The sequence below is a fragment of the Typopeltis vanoorti genome, chromosome 9 (assembly GCF_054136105.1).
Source record: "Typopeltis vanoorti isolate ZY-2024b chromosome 9, IOZ_Tvanoo_1.0, whole genome shotgun sequence".
Classification (NCBI taxonomy): Eukaryota; Metazoa; Arthropoda; class Arachnida; order Uropygi; family Thelyphonidae; genus Typopeltis; species Typopeltis vanoorti.
The window spans coordinates 28,961,549-28,984,712 of NC_143557.1; the positions used below are offsets into that span (position 1 = coordinate 28,961,549).

At 36.4% G+C, this 23,164-nt stretch overlaps 1 protein-coding gene across 1 annotated transcript in view; it reads left to right on the plus strand.

Annotated features, from left to right (window-relative positions):
- The window catches only part of LOC150102941 (putative sodium-coupled neutral amino acid transporter 12), a 404,858-nt gene extending 382,093 nt beyond the window's left edge, over positions 1-22,765 (plus strand). Inside the window, exons 9-10 of the mRNA XM_090397467.1 lie at positions 3,445-3,538; positions 21,686-22,765. Coding sequence (XP_090253593.1) covers positions 3,445-3,538; positions 21,686-22,464 — 873 coding nt within the window. The 3' untranslated portion in view covers positions 22,465-22,765. The remainder of the gene's footprint in view (positions 1-3,444; positions 3,539-21,685) is intronic.
- Positions 22,766-23,164: the final 399 nt, after the last annotated feature.

The following is a 23,164-nucleotide window of genomic DNA, read 5'->3' on the forward strand; positions in this document are numbered from 1 at the left end:
GACTACTCTAAAGCTTTTTACTGTGTTCAGCATGTTAAACTGTGGGAAATAATAAAAATAATGGGTTTTTCCTCAACACACTGTCAGGCTGATATCTAACTTTTACAAGGAGCAAGAAACCACAGTAAGAACAGGTGTTGGATTAACTGATTGACTTCACATTGGAAAGAGAGTTATTAGTCAAGGATGTCTACTTTCTCCTTACTTGTTTAGTATCTATGCTCATTCAATGCTACATCATGCATGTAGCATTGAATAGCTTGAGCCAGGAGTTAGGATAGGTGCATAGATTGATCAGTAATCTGAGATATGCTGATGATACAGTACTCCTCTGTAATTACAAGGAAGAACTAGGAAAAATTCTTGACAAAGTTAAGGATCAGTACGAAAAGAGGACATCAGCTCAATCCTAGCAAGACAAAGATTATGGTTCTCAAAGGAAATACGGACAGGGAAGCTCCTGTGAAACAAGCGTACCTTAATACAGAAAGAATTTAGGAAGTCAGCAAGTTGGAGTACCTGAAATCCATTATTAATGTGAAAAATTTTTGTTCAGAAGACGTCAGAATCAGTCTATCCCAATGGGAATAAAGTTGAGTATTTTGGATACAGCTTTTTTTCCAGTGTCAACTTATGGATGTGAAACGTGGAACCTAAAGAAGCTGATAGAAAAAGGATAGCTGCTTTTTCAGATGTAGGGTTACAGAAGACTGTTGAGGATATCATATACTGAACGGCAGACAAATGAATGCTTGCTAAAAGGATCTATAGAACTTTAAGGCTCAAGGATATTGACAGATGAAAGTTGAAATACTTTGGACACATTGAGAGGATGAAGGAGGACTTCTCAAAACAGTAATAGAAGGTAAAATTCCTGGGAAAAGAGAAAGGGGTAGACCATCAATGAGATGGATGGATGGTGAGTCTCAAGTGACAAATCTTCAGAGAGTTGAAGCCTCCAGAAAAGCATACAACAGGACCACATAGTGAGGACCAGTGTGGCACATCACTGAACATCCCAGTTACCATGCAGCATCTGTTGATGGCCAATCAACAGATAGATGGACAGAGAATGGTCCCCATAGCTCTCAACCCATTTGGAGGATGGAAGAGAAGAAGAGAGCGAACACTGTTGCACATAATTAGAAATTCTTTTTGGATTATTATTTGCGGCAAAGCATCTGTAGTGAAGTTCACTGATGAACTATTCAAGAGTTTTTTGAATTAGTTCTTCATTTTTGTCTTCAGATATCTTGTATTTCTGGGCTTCCTTTTTTAATAAGGAATTATGCACTAATATGGATACAGCTTTTTTTCCGGTGTCAACTTATGGATGTTCAATAAATAAATCATTTATTTTCCTCTCGTTTTGCCCACAATGCAATGTTATGAATAACATCAAACTCTTAAACCTATCTATACACAAATAAAATCTCATCTCATCTCATTTTCCTTTCCCCCTCTTCTACCTTGCAGTGTCAAGGGTTTATTAATCATCAGACCTCAATCGTTCACAGGATAAGGTGGTCAGCCCTATTCCCCGGTGTATCCTATATCCGTATTCTCAAGTTGAGCTCTCAAGGCCGGTTTGTGGGATGAAATACAAACCCCAGATAAACTGGGGGAAAAAACCCTACTTCCCATGCCCAAGACTGGCTAACTTGGCTATGGCTGAGGGAGATCCTTCAGCTCCTCACTTCACTGGCAGGAATCAAACCTAGGACACTTCTTCCCCAGGCATATGGTTGCAAAGCTCACAGCCACTAGGCTAACCGAGCGGATGAAAAATACTCATAAAAACTCATAAAAATATTTTAAGCACTTGGATTTTTATTGTGTAAAGCAACTGAATATGATGTCCAAAGTAGAATAATTATTGAAATTATCTGAAACAATCATAAGTTCATTTTTCAGTTAAATGTAGAGCTGTTGCATTATTTTCTTACTTATTATTATTATTATTTCCCAAACCTCATGGAGTCAAAGACTCATCTGGGAGGTCCTTTTATCACACACACATCTCATCATACCGTGTCTTAAACACACTCAAACTCCTTTCAGACACCACACTCTCAGGCAAGGCATTCCAATCATTCACAACTCTGCACAAAAAAAACCTGCCTCTCACTCCCCTACTCACACCCTCTTTATACAGTTTCCAGGGATGACCTCTGGTTACCCCCTGATCTCCCACTATTCTCTGTAGAACTTCTTCTCCATCATTGATCTTATAACAACCCCTTACCAACTTGTAGGTCTCTATCATATCTCCCCTCTTCCTTCTCTCCACCAGACTGCAAATTACATCTTCTCAATCTTTCCTCATACTCAACATTCCAGAGGTCAGAAACTACCTTAGTCAGTCGCCTTTGGACCCTTTCCAACATCTCTTCATCCTTCTGAAAACCCAGTGACCAAATCTGGGCACAATAGTCCATGTGTGGCCTAATCAAATCCTTATACAATGAAACAAGAATCTTCTACATGTCAGTGTCCTCCTCATCATTCCCAGAAGTCTTTGTGTTGTCTTCACAATTTTGGCGATGTGTCCCCTAAATTTTAGATCCTTATCCACTATCACCCCCAGATCTCTTATTTCCTCTACCTCCAATAATATATTCTCATCAAGCATAAATTCTGCATCCCATCTTTGTTTTCCAAATTTTAAAATCTTACATTTTGCAATATTGAACTCACATCCCCATTTGCTTGCCCAATCACTCAATTTATTCAAGTCTTCTTGCAAGGCCACAACATCGTCACTACTCTTTATGGTTCATTCGAACTTTGCATCATCTGCAAACAACTGAATATCTCCACCCAAATCTTTGCCAATATCATTAATATGCAAGTTAAATAGTAATGGCCCTAAAACAGACTTCTGAGGCACTCCACTAGTGACTTTCCTTTTCTTGGATATCGCACCCCCATACACAATTATTTAGTAAGTAAATAACACAACAGCTCTACATAGAGTTTATTTATTGTCATGTGTAACATATAAATTTGTATTGTTTTTGAAATGTTTTGTCACTGAAATGATCATTTAAACTGGGAGTCAAATGATATAACAAATCTAAGTAAAGATCTTAAATAGCAAATTTTGTTTAATTCTATCTGATTAGAACAGCCTACTTGCATTTTATCATATCATAATATTTTGCTGCTGCATATGTTTTCATTTAAATCAAAATTGAAAAGTGTTCAGTCAGAGCACAATCATAGTGTCTAGATAAGATAGGAACATAAAACAAATCTAATAGATGTTGACATGTTTTTCAAAACATAGCATAAACATCCCTTTGCATTAAACACATTGTGTAGACTTTCTCTGTTTTGTTCTAAGAATTTCTATCTTCATCATTTTTGTGACATAGTTTTAAAATTAAGATTTCAAAGTCTCCTTATTAGTTCTGATATATAACTTTTATGTTGTATTTTCAGACAGTTTTCCTATGCCTTTTAGGACCTTTTACATTCTTTAATGTACAAAAGACCAAGTATTTACAAATGTTTACTTCTGTGATGAGGTGGTTAGGTAAATAAAAATTTTCTTTTTAGTGGTTTTAAATTTCTCAGATGTGCAAACCATATAAAATGTGTACCATCTTCGGAAATAATGTGTCTGTTTTGTCATATGTGTTATCAGTATCATATGTTTTTTTTCTCCAGGGCTGCATTTATAAATGTTAATAATTAACATTTATAAATAAATGGGTGTTTAAAGTCAAAGCTGTATATAACTGAGAGGAGCCCTCAACATAGCCTTTAAAGGAATGCAAAGAACATTTATTGTCGTGTGTGACATATAAATTTGTATTGTTTTTGAAATGTTTTGTCACTGAAATGATCATTTAAACTAGGAGTCAAATGATATAACAAATCTAAGTAAAGATCTTAAATAGCAAATTTAGATTGGCAATTTGGGATTTAGCCAACCAAATTGTATTCTTATTGGCTTAAACCAAAATATATAATGATGATACAACATGACAGATTTTCATGCTGGCTTGGGCATTGCCGAGTTAAACAAGGCACCTGTTGTTTCACCAGGGAACTAGGGTGAACAGCGAAAAGTCAGCTCCTGGAACAAATCACACACACACACACACACCACAGCTCAACATCGCCAAAGTTCAAGATTAGTATTATCAACATAAGAAACCTGAATGGCAAAGAAATGGAGCTGGCTGAGGAATTGGATAAATACCAGATCGACATAATAGGAGTGACTGAAACAAAAAAAGACAAAATCTGGTGAGATTTTTCTCAGCAATAAACACAAAATGTTATATCCAGGCAATGATGTTCAGGGAAAAGAAGGTGTAGCTATAGTACGGAACACAAAATATGAGTCCAATCTTCTTAAATGGCAAGCATTATCAAGTAAATTAATGTGGACAAATATCAGAATGTGAAATTGGAGAGTGAGACTTATCTGTGCCTATGGTCCCACAGAAGGTTCTAAAGTAGAAGTGGAGGAATATTTTTGAGGCTTAAGAGAAAGCAACTGACACAATGAAAAAGGAAAAGTTGGTCTTTGTTGGAGATATAAATAGCTGAGTAGGAAATGATTGTCAGACATACAAAAATATTTGGGAAAAATTTAGAGAAAAGATCTAATAATAATGACAAATACTGTTAGATTTCTACTCAGGACATGGACTGGTTATTACTAACACAATGTTCCTGTGCACAAATTCACATGGAGAGAAGAGGTAAAGAATAAGAAAAGTTCTCCTTCTCGTGGAAAGGCTTAGCCATTGGTTATGCATTTTTTACTAAATAATTTAAGGAAACTACAATGTCAACTAGGATATACATTAAAATTAATTTTAATATACTTCAATATTTCAGCAATGTCACGTTGCCATTTTCAAGAAACTTAAGAATAAGACACGTGCATGCAGACACAACAAATAGTAAGTGAGGAAGAAGCAGGAAACTATTATTTCTCCTAAAGTCCTGATGGTGTCCCCTAATGGGCAATGTTGGTATTCTTGGGCGATTGGGCTGAAGGTCTTCTGAAGTAGGTTTCGCAAATTTGAGGTAGTCTCATGTAGCCAAATTTGTTGAGGTTTGGATTGTTTCTTAGGGCTGAAGCTGATTCCATGAAAAGCCTTTCATATTTGTATTTACTACGGTGTATTATTGTGGCTTTCTTCCACCATATTCTATGGCAGGTATCCAACACATGGTCAGCAATACCAGAGTTGCTGTATTGGTGAAACCGGATGTAGTCCTTGTGTTCTGAAATTCTGATATTTGCTGTCCTGCCTGTTTGGCCAAAGTAGGACGGCTTACAGCTGCAAGGGACCTGGTATACACTAGGTAGGTCTAGCGGTGGGAGGTTGGTCTTTAGTAGAGCGGATAAAGGATGCCAATTTTTTATATGGTCTGTAACGAGAAGTTAAATCATGTTTTTTTAGGATTTTTGTAATTTTTCAGAGGTGCCTCGGATATAGGGTATGGTGATGGATTTAGAGTAATCCTTGTTGTGAGGGGAGGAGAAGGGTTGTGGTTTACTGGTTTCAATACTTTTTGGATTTTTTTTTGGGGGGGGGGGGGCTTTTGACTGAGAAAGTGTTGAGAATGTGGTTTAGTTCTGTTGTTAGAGCATTGTCATTTGCACAGATAAGTTTAGCCCTGTTGAGTAGTGTCTTAATGACTCCATATTGTTGCAAGGAGAGGTGGTGGGATTGTTAGTGAATGTATCTGCCCGTGTGGGTGTGTTTTCTATAGACTGAGAAAACCAATGTTCCATCAGGCTAGCGGGTGACTAGTGTGTCTAAGAAAGGAAGGCAGTTATTTTTTTCTTCTTCCAGGGTGAATTTGATTCTGGAATGTTGGTTGTTTAAGTATGTTAGGAAGGAGAGGAGTGCATCAGAGCCATGTGGCCAAATAGCGAACACATCATCAGCATAGCGAAGCCAAATGATTGGTTTTTGTGGGGAAGAGTTTAAAGCTTTCTCTTCAAAAGTCTCCATATAAAAGTTGGCCAAGGGTGGGGAGAGTGGAGATCCTATGACTGTCCCCTTTATTTGTTTGCAGAATTTTCCTTGCCAAACAAAATTGCCTGAATTCATTGTGAACTGAAATAGGGCTGGGATATTGGGAGGAAATTTTGCTTGGATTAGCTCTAAGGATTCTTTGAGTGGGACATTTGTGAATAAGGAGGAGAGATCAAAACTGAACATTATGTCAGCGTGTTTGAGTGTAAGGTTTTCTATGCTGGTTTTGAAGTGGGCTGAGTTTTTTTTTATGTGTAAAGGTGTGTTGCCAGTATAGTGTGAGTGAGCTTTAGCCAAATGTTTAGCTAGTTTGTATGTGAGGGGAATCAATGCCATCCACAATGGGACATAATGGCACATTTTCCTTATGTATTTTTGGCAGTCCATAAATATGGGGAAGTATGGAGTTAAATGGTTTTAATTTGTTATTGATTTCCACAGGCCAAGAAGTGACCTTCTTAAGGAGCCTGTGGAGTTTTCTAATTTGTGAGTTGGTGGGATTGTACTCAATAGGGAGGTAAGTAGCCTGATCTAACAGTAGAGCTTTCAGCTTACCTGTGTAATCTTTTTGTTAAGTAATACTGTGGCGTTCCCTTTATCAGCTTTGGTGGTTATTATTTTCTTGTTTTTCTTTAATTCTAGTAGAGATTTAATTTCCTTACTGGGCATGTTGGCTTTTGCTGGCTTAGCTTTAGTCAGAACACAAGCCACATCCAGTCTAATATTGTTGGCGACGTGGTTTGGAAGATGTCATATCCTGCTTTCAGTTCGTATCATAATATCTTCAGCAGGTATTCTTCTGGGTGCAATGGCGAAGTTGTGGCCATGTGCGAGGGCGTCGAGTGCTTCAAGTTTCACACTAAATGACGAAAGGTTGACTACCGTTTCGGTAGGAATTTGTGGTTTCGAGATCAAGTTCTTTTTTAAATTTTCAAATTTTTTGATGTGTCGATCTCATACTTTTTTAAATTCTTTCTCCACTGCAATGCACGAGATGTCGTACAAAACAGACCAAATTTCGTGGCTTAAGGTGCTTGAAAGGTCGTCTACGAGTGCCTGGATAGCTAAGTTAGCATCATTCAAGAAACGGCGAGTGATGGCGATTTGTTCCCTGAGCATGACTTGGCTGGCACAGTTATAAATACGAAGAGCCTTTTGCGAAAGAAACAGTGCTTGAATTTGACACAGTTAGGGATTACCTGGTTATTCCAGCAGCATTTTAGGAAGGCGAGACGATTCAGTTGTCTTGATACCTTTAACTTCATTTAACCATAATGGGGTGCTTTACGTGCGATATCATCTCCATGGATTATCGTAATTCTCGTGGAAAGGCTTAGACGTTGGTTATGCATTTTTTACTAAATAATTTAAGGAATTTACATCAACTAGGATATACATTAAAATAAATTTTAATATGCTTCAATATTTCGGCAACGTCACATTGTCATTTTCAAGAAACTTGAGAACAAGACACGTGCATGCAGCCACAACAAACTGTAAGTGAGTTGTTCTTTAGTTTCTTGAAAATGGCAATGTGACGTTGCCGAAATATTGAAGTATATTAAATTTATTTTAATGTATATCCTAGTTGACGTTATAATTTCCTTAAATTTTTTAGTAAAAAATACATAACCAACGTCTAAGCCTTTCCACGAGAGTTAAAATAATCCACGGAGATGTTATATAATAAATTTAGTTTAATCCTTTATCCAAGTGTGAGCAAACGAAGTTTGCGCCTGAAAGTATCTTCAGGACTGAGGTAAGGTGGTACACACCGGGGCAACTCGTTGCAAAGGTGGAGCAAGCTACCAATACTCCTGTCTCAGTATCTCCTATAATGCAAAACACATCTCCTTGCGGATATGTCTAATGTTATGCATTAAGGGAAGGGCCACTACCCAGACTAGTTTCGACCTTTATTGAGGTCTCTTCAGTGGGAGCCAGGCCCAAGCTGAGATACCAGGCAGAAGCATTCGCAGGTCATCTCTACCTATAGAAGTTGCATTAGACATATCCGCAAGGAGATGTGTTTTGCATTATAGGAGATACTGCGACAGGAGTATTGGTAGCTTGCTCCACCTTTGCAACGAGTTGCCCCGGTTTGTACCACCTTACCTCAGTCCTGAAGATACTTTCAGGCGCAAACTTTGTTTGCTCACACTTGGATAAAGGATTAAACTAAATTTATTATATTCTAACCAAGTGAAAAATAAACTTTCAACATCTTTCTTTAAATCCAGAGTAATTTATTAAAAATGGGTGGCACACCATTTGGCAACTTCTATAGGTAGAGATGACCTGCGAATGCTTCTGCCTGGTATCTCAGCTTGGGCCTGGCTCCCACTGAAGAGACCTCAATAAAGGTCGAAACTAGTCTGGGTAGTGGCCCTTCCCTTAATGCATAACATTAGACATATCCGCAAGGAGATGTGTTTTGCATTATAGGAGACACTGAGACAGGAGTATTGGTAGCTTGCTCCACCTTTGCAACGAGTTGCCCAGGTGTGTACCACCTTACCTCAGTCCTGAAGATACTTTCAGGCGCAAACTTTGTTTGCTCACACTTGGATAAAGGATTAAACTAAATTTATTATATTCTAACCAAGTGAAAAATAAACTTTCACCACGGAGATGTTATTGCACGTAAAGCACTGCATTATGGTAAAATGAAGTTAAAGCTATCAAGACAACTGAATCGTCTTGCCTTCCTAAAATGCTGCTGGAATAACCAGGTAATCCCTGTGTCAAATTCAAGCACCGTTTCTCTTCGCAAAAGGCTCTTCGTATTTATAACCGTGCCAGCCAAGCCTTGCTCAGGGAACAAATCGCCACCACTCACCTTTTCTTGAATGATGCTAAGTTAGCTGTCCACGCACTCGAAGATGACCTTTCAAGCACCTTAAGCCACAAAATTTGGTCTATTTTCCAGCAGAGAAAGAATTTAAAAAAGTATGAGATTGACACATCAAAAATTTGAAAATTTAAAAAAGAACTCGATCTCAAAACCACAAATTCCTGCCGAAACGGTACTCAACCTTTCGTCATTTAGTGTGAAACCTGAAGCACTCGACCCCCTCGCATGTGGCCATAACTTTGCCATTGCGCCCAGAAGAATACCTGCTGAAGATATTATGATACGAACTGAACGTGGGATACGACAACTTCCAAACCATGTCGCGAACAATATTAGACTGGATGTCGCTTGTGTTCTGACCAAAGCTAAACCACCAAAAGCCAACATGCCCAGTAAGGAAATTAAATCTCTACTAGAATTATTAAAGAAAAACAAGAAAATAATACTCACAAAGCTGATAAAGGGAACGCCACAGTATTGCTTAACCTAAAGGATTACACAGGTAAGCTGAAAGCTCTGTTGTTAGATCGGGCTGCTTACCTCCCTATCAAGTACAATCCCACCAACTCACAAATTAGAAAACTCCACAGGCTCCTTAAGAAGGTCACTTCTTGGCCTGTGGAAATCAGTAACAAATTAAAACCATTTAACTCCATATCCCCCCACCCTCGTATTTATGGACTCCCAAAAATGCATAAGGAAAATGTGCCATTATGTCTCATAGTGGACAGCATTGATTCCCCCACATACAGACTAGCTAAACATTTGGCTAAAGCTCTCTCACACTATACTGGCAACACACCTTCACACATGAAAAACTCAGCCCACTTCAAAGCCAGCATAGAAAACCTTACACTCAAACACACTGACATAATGGTCAGTTTTGATGTCTCCTCCTTATTCACAAATGTCCCACTCAAAGAATCCTTAGAGATAATCCAAGCTAAATTTCTTCCCGATATCACAGCACTATTAAAGTTCACAATGAACTCAGCCTATTTTTCTCGGCATGGAAAATTCTACAAACAAATAGAGGAGACAGCCATGGATTCTCCACTCTCTCCCCGACCTTGGCAAACTTTTATATGGAGACTTTTGAAGAGAAAGCCTTAAACTCTTCCCCACAAAAACCAATCATTTGGCTTCGCTATGTTGATGATGTGTTCGCTATTTGGCCACATGGCTCCGATGCACTCCTCTCCTTCCTAACACACTTAAACAACCAACTCCCTAGAATCAAGTTCACCCTGGAAAAAGAGGAAAACAACAACCTCCCCTTCCTAGACACACTAGTCACCCGCCAGCCTGATGGAACCTTGGTTTTCTCAGTCTATAGAAAACCCACCCACACGGGCAGATACATTCACCAACAATCCCACGACCCCTCCTTGCAACAATATGGAGTCATTAAGACACTACACAACAGGCCTAAACTTATCTGTGCAAATGACAATGCTCTAACAACAGAACTAAACCACATTCTAACACTTTCTCAGCCAATGGCTACCCCCCCCCCCCAAAAAAAAAAAAATCCAAAAAAGTATTGAAACCAGTATACCACAACCCTTCTCCTCCCCTCACAACAAGGATTACTCTAAATCCATCACCATACCCTATATCTGAGGCACCTTGGAAAAATTACAAAAATCCTAAAAAAACATGACTTATCCGCTCTACTAAAGACCGGTCTCCCCCCCACCCCAGACCTACCTGGTGTATACCAGGTCCCTTGCAGCAAATATCAGAATTTCAGAACACAAGGACTACATCCGGTTTCACCAGTACAGCCACTCTGGTCTTACTGACCATGTGCTGGATACCTGCCATAGAATACGGTGGAAGAAAGCCACGATAATGCACCATAGTAAATACAAATATGAAAGGCTTTTCATGGAATCTGCTTCAGCCCTAAGATACAATCCAAACCTCAACAAATTTGGCTGCATGAGACTGCCTCAAATTTGGAAAACCTAAATCAGAAGACCTTCAGCCCAATCGCCCAGGAATACCAACATTGCCCTCTAGGGGGCACCATCAGGACTTTAGGAGAAATAATAGTTTAATGCTTCTTCCTCACTTACTGTTTGTTGTGCCTGTGTGCACGTGTCTTGTTCTTAAGTTTCTTGAAAATGGCAATGTGACGTTGCCGAAATACTGAAGTATATTAAAATTTATTTTAATGTATATCCTAGTTGACATTGTAATTTCCTTAAATTATTTCGTAAAAAAAAAAAAAAAAAAAAAAAAAAAGAAGAAGAAGAAACGTTCTCATTGGCTATGCTATTGTTGATAGTGATGTTTTCCCATTGGTGCAAGACAACACTAGAGTGTACAGAGGATTTGAAATTGGAAGTGATCACCATTTATTCTTCAGCAGGATAAAATTGAATTCCATATTGAAAAGAAGAATGTGTAAGGAAGTTTTAGAGTGAATAAAAGTTCAGAAGCTCTTAGATTTAAACCGTAGATTAAAATACATAAACATTATTGAAGAAAAAATGAAAGTGTTCGAGTACAGAAACCAAGGCCACCGAGAGGTGGTGACATCTGAGACTTTTGTCACAGGCCCAACCATCGGGCCCCGACTTGTCACATAATTGTGTTTATAATGCATAGTTTTCATTCTTGTAATAATACAACAATGATAAATAATAATGGCATATTTAGAATGATACTGTGTTTTGTTTTAGATAGACGGCTACGCTCTTTAGCTCGTTGTGAGTGTCTGGAAGACGCTGATTCTCTCATTGCAGATCGCTGTAGTTATAGTGGGTAATGACATCAATAGGCTCGTGCAAGGTTTTTTTGCAGTTGGCTGCGCTAGCTAGTAATTGCATTCACAGTAATGTTCCTGCCAGAATGCTTCGTTCTTGTTATTATTTTGGTAGACGAAGGTTTTGTTATTATTTGTAAAGTATGCAACTGTATAGTGTAGGACATGCACTGAAAAATGAAATTACATATTCTTATTAATTAGATTTTTTAATTATTAAAATTATATTTTTAATAATAAAAATTTGACCAAGAAATGTATCATCATAAATCTAGAAATCATGAATGAAAGGAGAAAAGGAATCGTGAGAAGGCAAAAGAAGATTTAAAAAACGCATTTACTACTGAAATATTTGAAAACGGAAGAACACCAAGTTATTGAAATTTCAAGTAAACAATGTGCTAATAGCTTAACTGCTGATAAAAGTAATAAAGAATCTTCTTCACCTGGACCTGCAGCAGCTAACTCTGAAGTAAACACTGAAATAGACGGTAGGGACAATTTAACCCTTCAAGATAAAGAAAAAAAGTTGCTTTCACCTGGAATTGAAGCAACAATCAGCACTAAAACCGATACAGTTGGTAACAGCGATTTAATATATGAAGAATTTACTTCAACTGGAGGTGAAGCTGAAGCGACTATCAACTTAGAAGCTACCGAAGTTATAAATTACAAAGATCCAGGTACTTGGCTAGATTTCTTTAGTGATGTAAATCGGCAATTAATAGTTGTTAACGGACTAAAATCCGAATCTGACTTAAATGATATGGTCAAGTTAATGCCAAAAGATTGTAAAGGTAGAAAATTTTCTTCATTATTATTTTATTCTCAGTTATCAAATGGCCGTGATCAGTTAGTTCGAGACTGGTTACACTGGAGTTCAAGCAAGCAAGCCTTATATTGTGTTACCTGCCTATTATTTAGCAATGATACAAAAAGTAAACTTGTCAGCGATTTAAGTAAATCAGAAGGGTTTTGTCCTCTAAAACAACAGTGGCAAATGTTATATACACATTTGCCTGATCATGAAAAATCACAATCTCATAAAGAGTGCTACTTATCCTGGAGGCAATTAGAACGTTCTCTAACTGGTAACGGAGTAAACAACAAAATGGAAAATTTAGTTATTAATTAAACAAAAAAAATTTATGAATTGCTTAAAAGGTTGCTTCATGTAATTTTATTTTTAGCGTTCAGAAATTAGCACCACAAAATATCATTTTGTGGTGCTAATCAACAAATTGGTAATCCACATAATGGGAACTTTCTGGGGATATTAGAATTAGTTGTTCATTATGATTCCATACTAGAAGGACATTTACAAAAGGTAAAAGAATCTCAAAACACCGGCCAGCAACTTCAGGCCCATTATTTATCGTGGCAAACTCAAAATGAATTCATTGACATTTGTAGTAATTTTGTATTAAGCAAAATTTTAAGCAAAAGAAAGAAGTCCATTTATTATTCAATAATTTGTGACTCAACTCCAGATTCATCACATATCGAACAAAATGTTTTAATACTACGATATTTTCAGAGATTCTTTAACTCAAAATTGGATAATTCTTGAAAGGTTTATTAGAATTTCTTGATTTTTACCATAAAACTGGAGAAGAATTAGCAAAAAAATTATTAGAACGCTTCAATCAACTAGAAATTGACATACAAGACTGCAGAGGTCAGGGATATGACAGTGCTGCAAATATGAGGGGGAAAATAAAAGATGTTCGGTCTTTTATTGAAAAAGAAAATGAAACTTCTCTTTATTCCCCATGTGTAACACATTCACTGAATGTAATGGGCATAAATGCAGCTAAATGTTGTTTGGAAGTACAATATATTTTGGAAACTTGGAGCGTTTATTTGCATTTTTTAGCTCAAGCCCAATGAGATGGCAAATTTTATTAGAAAAAACTGGCTGTTCTCTTCATAGTCTCAATCTCGCCGGAGTTGTAGAATCAATGCGGTTAGACCGGTTGCTCGGAAGCTTCCAAGTGTTTTAAAAGCTTTAGAGGATGTAATTTTGACTGGGAAATTATCAAATGAAGGTTATTCTGAAGCTGTTGCTCTAAAACGATATTTTTCAAGTTTCAAAGCAATACTTTTTGCAACAGTTTGGTTTAAAATTTTAGCTTCCATTGACGAAAGAAATAAAATATTGCAATCTAGTACCATATCTATTGATATTGCAACAGCAAATGTTAAGTCTCTTCTGAAAGAACTTGAACATTTTAGAAATAAGTGGCAAGATGGTCTCTCTGAAGCTACACTTGTTGCAGTTGAATTGGCTATAACCCCAGATGTTGAAAGCGAAGAGAATAAAGCTTGCAGATGGGGATGATACACAAGGACATTTTAAAAGAAATGTATATTTTGTTATACTGGATATTTATTTCGCAACTTCACATGCATTTCACATCTTTAAAAAATATTCAGAATTTATTTTCACCAATATTAAATTTTCAAACAATGAATCATCAAAACATTTCTGACTCATGCAATAATTTAATAAATAAATATTCGAAAGACTTAACATCATCTCTGAAAGACGAAATCTATCACATAAAAAAGATTTATAACGCCACATTTAAAGACATTATACCAGGACTAGATTTATTAAATACCATTTATAAATTTCAACTTCACGGTGTTTTTCCCAAAATATGTACTTCAATCAGAATTTTTTGCACAATACCAGTAACAGTTGCCAAAGGTGAAGGAGCATTTAGTAAACTTTCAGCAATAAAGAGCTTCTATAGATCATCAATGCTCCAGGAAAGATTAAACGACTTAGCTTTGCTATCAGTAGAACATGACCTGGCAATGAAAATTGATTATGACGAGATGATTAAAGATTTTGCTAACCATAAAATGAGGAAGTGGATGAGGCAATAAAAATTTAAAAATTCTCTTTTTATTTAATGTTTGTATTTTGTATGGTATATAATGTATCGAATTTTGAATTTATTGTACACTTTTTTAAAATAAATGTTTAATGTTTTATATGACTTTTTTTATTAACCAAAAGTGATGCTCGTTTTTAAGTGGGGCCTGGACCACAGACTTGTCACGGGCCCAAAGGTTTCTCTCAGCGGCCCTGACAGGAACCAAACCTTGGAGATTCAGTGGCTAATCCTGAAGAAAACATTGATTGATTCATCCAGAGAGGCATGTGGTAAGGTTGTCTGCAAGGATTCAAAAATCAGACCTCCATGGTGGACATAGAAGCTAAAGAGGCAGTGAAGGGAAATAACAAAGCAATATCAAAAGTTCCTGGCAAATAAGTCATCTTGTGCTCTTAGAGAATACAGAGACAAATGTAAGAAAGCTAAACACTGTGTAAAACTAGTTAAAGAAAAGTCATGGGAGGACTTTGTCAAGAACATAGAAAATGAATATCAAGAAGGTGGTAAATATTCTGGAGGATGTTGAAGAAGCTCAGAAATGGAGGAAAGAGTGCTATAAAAGGAATTAGAGATGATAAAGGTGACATGAAAACTGGTGAAAAGATATCCTTAAATGGATGGAGTAATTACTTCGAAAAATTTTTAAACGCACAGTAGTAAAAAGTACTCCACAGGCATGCAATCAGGAATACATATGCATACTTGAAGTAGAAAAAGCCTGAAATGTGGAAAGGCAGTGGGAATAGATGATATTTGACCAGAAATGCTCAAGTATGGAGATATAAAAGTCTTACAGTGGCTACAGTGTATGGTTCAGAAGGCCCGGACAGAGGGATGAATTCCAGATGATTGGATTAAAGCTCTCATAGTACCCTTATATAAAAAGGAAAATAAAATCAAATTTGAGAATTACAGAGGTATTTCTCTAATGAGTGTTACTGGTAAGATTTACAAGCATACTTGAGAAACAGTTGAGAAGAATTGGGAAGGGAAGTTTGGTGAAGAACAAGCTGGATTCAGGCCAAATAGAGGCTGTCAGGATCAGATTTTCACTTTACGACAAATAATTGAGAAGTCATGGAAATATAACAAAATCACTATTTAAGTTTTGTAGATCTGGAAAAGGCATATGACAAGCTGCCAAGAGAAAGGCTATTCAAAATGCTACAGTTGTATGGTGTCAGTGAGGCATTATACCAAGAAATGCTTAGTCTTTATTTGAGTTGGAAAGTAGCAGTTAGAATTGAATGAAGTAAAGGAAGATGGTTGAATATTAAATCTGGTGTCAGACAAGGATGTACATTCTCCCCTCTATTATTCCCTATCTATATGGATCATATTATGAAGGAAAGTGGTATTAAACCTGATATCGAAATTGGAGATGTTAATCTCGGCGCTTTGCTTTATGCAGATGATGTTATACTTCTAAATAAATCTGCTACAAGTCTGCAAGATTCCTTAACTAAATTGAATAACTGTTGTAATAGATATGGTATGAAGGTCTGCAATATCAAAACAAAGGCAATGAAAATAGGCAGAAGCATTGAAAATATCAACTGCATTGTGAATGGAGAACCTATAGAACAAGTAAAACATTTCAGCTACTTAGGCACGATTTTAGTGAAGATGGTACATTAAATATGGTAATAGACAACAGAATCAACAAAGCCGGTATGGTAGGAAGTCAGCAGAATAAATTTTATATTGAATAAGAGAGAACTTGGTCGAAACACTAAATTAGCTGTTTACAAGTTTTTCATGTAATACTATCATATCCCATACATCCCTTGAGGACAAATATCAGAAATTTGATGATGAAGAGGAGGATGATAATTAAAACATACATACACATGCATACACACAGTAATCTTCCACTTATTTGACCCTATAATTATCAGAACAGCAAGTTCTAATAATTGAAGTGTGGCGGACGTGTGTAAGAAGAGCTCCTGATTGAGATAAGTTATTCTTGGAATAATTAAATATATATTAGTATTTGTTTGAGTAAGAGCTGCTGTAAAAGTTGTGCGCTACTGGTATTATTAGTGTGGGGGATTTTTTTTTTTTTTTTTTTTTTGCCTAAACTTAATTATGAATTCATTGATAGAGGAAACATGGCGGTAGCTTTGTCATTCAAATGACTTTAATTTAGATTTCAGTCGTTCCGTTAAGTGTGAGGTGTGTTATATGTATTCTTCCAATTACATAAATGATTTGTGGATGTTTAAGGTGGATTGAATGAGGGTGTGTGCAAAGTGTGACCTGAACAAGGAATTGATGAATGCAAATATGAAATTGATGACAGAAAGTGTTAGTAGCAAGAATGTCGAAGAGAAAATGAGTGCACGTTCAAAAGAGAAGGATAGTGAGAAAGAGAGGCAAAAAAATATTAAAAAATCATTAAAAAAGAAAAAGACTGATCTGAAAACCGTAACGGATGTTAAAAAGTACGAAAGAGTGGCAGAAGGAAACGAAATTGAGAGAACGAATGAAACTGGAAATGGCGTGACGCAGGAATCGAAAGTGGGAAAAATCGAAAGAATGAATGATAGCGAAAGTTGGATGCTTGTTGGACCAAAAGTACAGAAACAAAGAAGGATGAATGAGAGTGAAAGTGAGAAGAGGAGATTGAGAGTTAGAAAGTTAGAACGACTGAATGAGAGAGAGAATGTGACGCGAGATTCAGAATTTGAAATGGATTGGATGAGGCAAGAGATGAAATGGATGCGCAATGAAATTACAAATATTCAGGTAAAAACTATTAAAATTATTCATGATGGCACGAAAGAGGTAACGAAAGATGAGTGACTGGCGTTATACGGCGACTCCATTATTAAAGGTGTGCTGGATGACAGGAAGCACAAGGTATGTTTACCAGGTGGTAAAATGAGTAAAGTGATTGAGGCATTGGATATGAGGCAGGAGCGAGCAAAAGAGTTAATAATTTTAATAGGTACGAATGATTTGACAGAGGACAAAGAACATGTTAGAATGGATGTCAGGAGGTTGCTTAGAACGATAAAAGAGAATAGTGTGACAGGAAGGGTAGTCAGCGTGTTGTCTAGGTATGACTGTGGTGAAATGAGGCAGAGAGCAAGGATTATGAATGATATGCCAGATGAAATATGTGAGGAGACGGGAGTACAGTTTCTTAATGTGTGGAATGAGTTTGAGGGACAAAGTGAGCTGTATAGAAGCGATGGACTGCATTTGAGTGTTTATGGTATGAGTCGCTTCGATAGACTGCTGCTGGAAGGTAGAGAAGTGAGTAGAAAGAATCAGTCAGATCAAGCGGGAAGTGATGTGGAAGAGCAGGAGAGTAAGACGGGAGAGATTGAAGAGGTGGTTATGAATGGGGAAGTGAGTGGTATGGGTATAGAAAATTAGAGAATGGATGTGCAAGAGGAGCAGGGAAACAGGAGGCTCGGGGTGGACAGGAGTACACAGCGTGAAAAAGGTGGATGCTCCAAGAGGAGGTGGGAGCATGTGTAGACAGGAAAGGAATGGGATGACCTGGGATCAAGGGAAAACGGTTGGAATTGAAGGGCGTTCTAAAATGATGAAGCAGAAAGGGAAATGGCCCCAGTCGAGCATGGAGAGATCACCTTGAGTGAGTGGTATCAGCGGAACTAGCTGTAGATCCAGAAATGAGCTGTTGTGTTTGTATATAAATGTTAGAAGTATAATAAACAAGGCAGGTGAAATGGTTGCACTAATTCCGTCTGTTCACCCAAAGATTGTCAGAATAAGTTCTGAGAGGAATAGAGATTGAAGGGTATGATGTGTTTCGTGAAGATAGAAGGGGTAAAAAGGGAGGGGAGAGTGCTATTGATGATAGAGAAAGAGTTATGTCCATATAAAGTAGAGATGAAAGAAGAAAATAGTGCCAGTGGTTTTGAGGCAGTATGGTGTGAGATAGTGGTGAATGGAATCAAATACTTGTTGGAATGTTGTTATAGACCAGGTAATGTGGACGGTGGTGATAATGAAATGTACAATCAAATTAGCCAAGCAAATAAGAAAAGGGTGATCATTATGGGTGATTTTAATTATGGCAATATAGACTGGAATGATGAAATAGCAACTGGAAGTAAAGAAAATGAGTTTCTTGAGTTTTTGAGGGATATCTACCTCAGGCAGTATGTAACAGAGGGCACACTAGGATTGAGGGTCTTGGATTTGGTCATCTCATCAGAGGATGTAATTATAAATGAGGTGTCAAATCATCCACCAATTGGTGAGAGTGACCATGAGGTGATTACCTGGGTGGTGGTTGCCAGCAGTGCGAGGACCTCTGTGAGAAAAGAGTATATGTGGAACTAAAAGGGGGAGTGATTAGGAAGAGCTCAGGACACAGCTTGCAGGTATAGGATGGAATGAGGAGTTAGGTGGAAAAGAGATCAATGCAACTTGGGGGATTTTCAAAAACTGTCTGGTAGATGCAAAGTCTAAATGTATTCCAAGGGTGAGAAGGTTAAATAAGGTAGATGTGAGATGGATGAATAAAGAGATTAAGCATGCGATATAGAGAAAAAGGGCATTGTGGAGTTAGCATAAGAGAATTGGAAATAACCAATTCCATGAGGTCTACAAAGACCAAGCAAGGTGGGTGACTTGGCTGGTGAGGGTAGCTAAAGAGAGGTATGAACAGCAGTTAGCTAATGAAGCCAAAAAGAATCCTAAGGAGTTCTTTCGATATGTAGCCAGCAAAAGAAAGAATTATTATGGAAGGATGACATTGATAGGAGAGAATGGTATAAAGACAGCTGTTGCAGAATGTTTGGTGGAGATACTTAATGAACAATTCATAAAGGTCTTTCAATCTTGTGAATGTGACTTCATGGAGAGATTGAGAGCAGTTGATGATGGGGAGTTGAGTAAACTAGATGTTAATAAAGCTGTGGGACTTGATAATATATCGCCACGTATTCTGAAAGAATGTGCCAGGGAGTTGACTCCTGCCTTGACATGTTTTTTAATACTAGTCTTTCACTCGGTCAAGTTCTTAAGGAGGGCAAGAATGTGAGTAGGTGAATGAGAGGCAGGGTTTTTCATATAGAGTTGTAAATGATTGGAATGCCTTGCCTGAGAGGGTGGTGTCTGCAAGGAGTTTGAGTGTGTTTAAGACACATTATGTGAGCTGTGTGTGTGTGTGTGATAAAAGGACCTCCCAGATGTGCATTTGACTCCATGATGTCTTGGGATAGTAATAGTAATAATAGTAGTAGTAATTACATGATGTTCTATCAGAAGTTAGTTGATATGTAAGGATTAGTTAATTGAAGGGTCATTGTTTCGAAGGTCTGACAAACAGCAGATTACTGTGTGTGTGCGTGCGTGCACGCACGCACTAAGTAATCTGCTGTTTGTCTGACCAGAGTGGAAAACAAATTTTCCCTTCTGATAATGGTTTGATAAGTGAAGCTATAATGGAATCCCACTATGTCAGAAGTCGGTAAATGTTGAAGGATCAGTTAATTGAAGGATTGTGTTTTGAAGTTCAGATAAATGTAGATTACTGTGTTGTGTGTGAAAGAGAGAAAGATTAACTGATTGTTATTTATTTATTTTATGCAAATAAATTATTAATACAGAATTGTTTATAAATTAGTGCATGCAGAAGTGATAAATGTAGTCAAGAACAGAGAACTGGGAGCAGGGGGAGGAGTCGTATAAACAGAACTGTTGGTTAATGTAAAAGTTGGAAGAAAACTGTAGTACAAAATATATATATAAATGCAGCATTATATTTCAAAGTGTATGAAAAGCAGAGTATCTACATAAAAGTAATTAACTGGTTTATTGTCATAATACTCAAAAACATTTTTGTCCTATGGTCACTCTCTCAAACTGGGGGAGGATGATATTTCAGTAACAATCAGAACCTCTGAAGTTATTACCAAATAAAAAACTCTTAAACCTCATTTTCCATCTACTACAAATTGCCTAAGACATTTCTCTCTCTCTCTCTCTCAAGAATTTCAGAAATTCCATTTTCTTACTGTTACATGCTGTTTCCTCTTACTAGTTTATACTACTGTAATTAAAATCTCCAATAATGCTCCAATTTTGGTACTTTATCATTTTTGGACATCCTGCTTACTCAAACTTCTTCTGGTACCTTTTCTACAAGCATCTTTCGAAAGTCCACATTTACTGGCAGATACATTCATAAAAAGTCTGCTCACCATACATCTCAAAAATTTGGCATTCTTAAATCTCTAATTAATAGGGCTCATAAAATTTGCTCTTGTCCAGAAATCTTACAAGAACTTTCCATCATTAAAAAGTTAATGGAATCTAATAATTACTACCCTAATCAAATCCAACAGATAATTGAATCTTATGTTCCAATCCCCTACATTCCAGGAATCTCAGAACCTATAGGTAGAATTTTAAAAAAGTACCAGTTGATTCCCACTTATATTCCGATCAACAAAATTTCTTCATTATTGCCTTGTACAAAAGATAAACTGTCATCTCTGTCTTTGGCTGGCATTTACCAAATTCCTTGTGAATGCAATGTTTCTTATTTTGGACAAACTGGCCTTTCTGTGTAAAAAATAAGTAAAGAACATCAATATTATATTGATTGCAACAAAGCTCAGAAGTCTGGTCTAGCACAACACAGTATTACCACTACCCATAATATAATATCCAGCGGGATAAAACTATTCTCCTTCATAGATGCAGGTTCAAATATGAACGCTTCTTTAAAGAAAGTTGTGAAGCTTTTTTACACCGACCGAATTTAAATTGAAATGATTGCCTCTCTCTCTCAAAGATCTGGGAGACTTTTATTTTATGTAATCATTAAAAAACTAATCTTAAATAGTAATTATTTTTTAATTTCTTTCATTTCCTAGCTTGCAACAACATGGTATTTTAATAGGTGATCCACCGAATGTTCATTACTTGTATTCTATTCCTACCTGTTTGTAACACTGAAGATGCACTATTAGTTTTAGTATGAAATATCTACCTTATTTATTAATTAAAAGTTATTACTGTGGACTTACATGTTGTTCTTAATAAGAAAGTATTAATACTTTTTGAAAATTGAAATTATAAATGTCAAATATATGTGCATGCGTGTGTATATAACACTTCATATGTGTACAACCTGTTTATTTTCTTTTAGCATTTGGAAGCATGATTATTTTGACTGCAATTGCTCTTATTCAAGGAAAAGCTAAAGGCAATCCAGAACTTACAAACATCACAGGTACACCAAATTTGTTTGGTGTGTGTGTATATTCTTTTATGTGTCATCACTCTCTGCCTTCTCTTATAACTCCTATCAAAAATAAGCATCGCCTTCTTTTACTTTTAGTTGCTGACTATCTATTAATCCTTGGCTTTTATTCTCTACTGTCTTTTACTGGTATCTTTACTTTTGATAAATTAGAGGATATCTACACGCTTAACTTTCAACCTCAAAAGTGTAACAGTACCAATTCAGAAGATATTATCATTCATGTCCCTTTTATTCAGTATTTTCTTGCCCTATTTCCAGTATTTACTTTAAGTACTAATTTTCCTATTATTGCTATCACACTTAGAAATAATTTAAAGACATTATTCCTGAAAGATAGAAAGAAATATAATATTTTTCTAGATCATCTACTTTTTCCATTAGTTACATGTTTGCCTCCAATAGTTATTGCTCTTGCCACTGAAGACTTGGAAATTCTTGTTGGAATTACTGGATCATATGCTGGAGCAATCGTTCAGTATGTTGTTCCAGCTGTGCTTGTGTATTATGCTAGAAAAGATACTCTGACAGTGTTAGGCCTGGGAGGTGTGAAAAATAAGCATGCATCACCATTCCGTCACACAGCTTGGATTGTGTTTGTACTCGTATGGGCAGCGACATGCATGATTTTTGTTACAGTGAATCATATTATAACAAAAAAGTGATAATAATCATTATTATTTTTTAAATATTTTTAGATGAAAAATTATACACAAATATTATACTTTGTTTATATTTTGCTATAATATATGTTTGTTGTCCACTGTTATTGTGATATATACTACGAATAAAAATATAGCACTGACCTTTGTTGTCTAAATAAAACTATTCAAATTTTTCTTATCTGAAATAAAATTACTTCATTGTTTCAACTATAAAGTAAGATATGTGCAGAAATTCACTTCATGTACTTCATATTTGAATGACTTTAATTTAGCATCAAAAAATAAATTTTGACAGTGGAAATTTTGTACTTTATTCTGCATAAAATACTGTTTGGGATATTTTATAATTCATAATCATATAAAGGTGATTGGTTTATTTTTAATATGAATTTAACATTGAAACATTTCATTTTCAAGGAATGGATTCTTCATTTGTTCTTCAGATAAGGTAAAACTGTGATTATGAACCATCAGCACATATATGTTTATGTGCCTTAAAACACTGGACTGAAAAGAATAAAGAGTTTTTGTTTAATTGGTCAATTTGTCAACTTTTTAATCAGCATGCATTGTTCTAGTCGTATATTTACATCCATAGACTTCTGACAAATTGTCTAAGTGCTCACTGCATGACAAGTAGGTACTCAAAAGTTTTAATTATTTAAAAGGAGGAGGAACTGTACTGGAGGAAGTAGGGGAG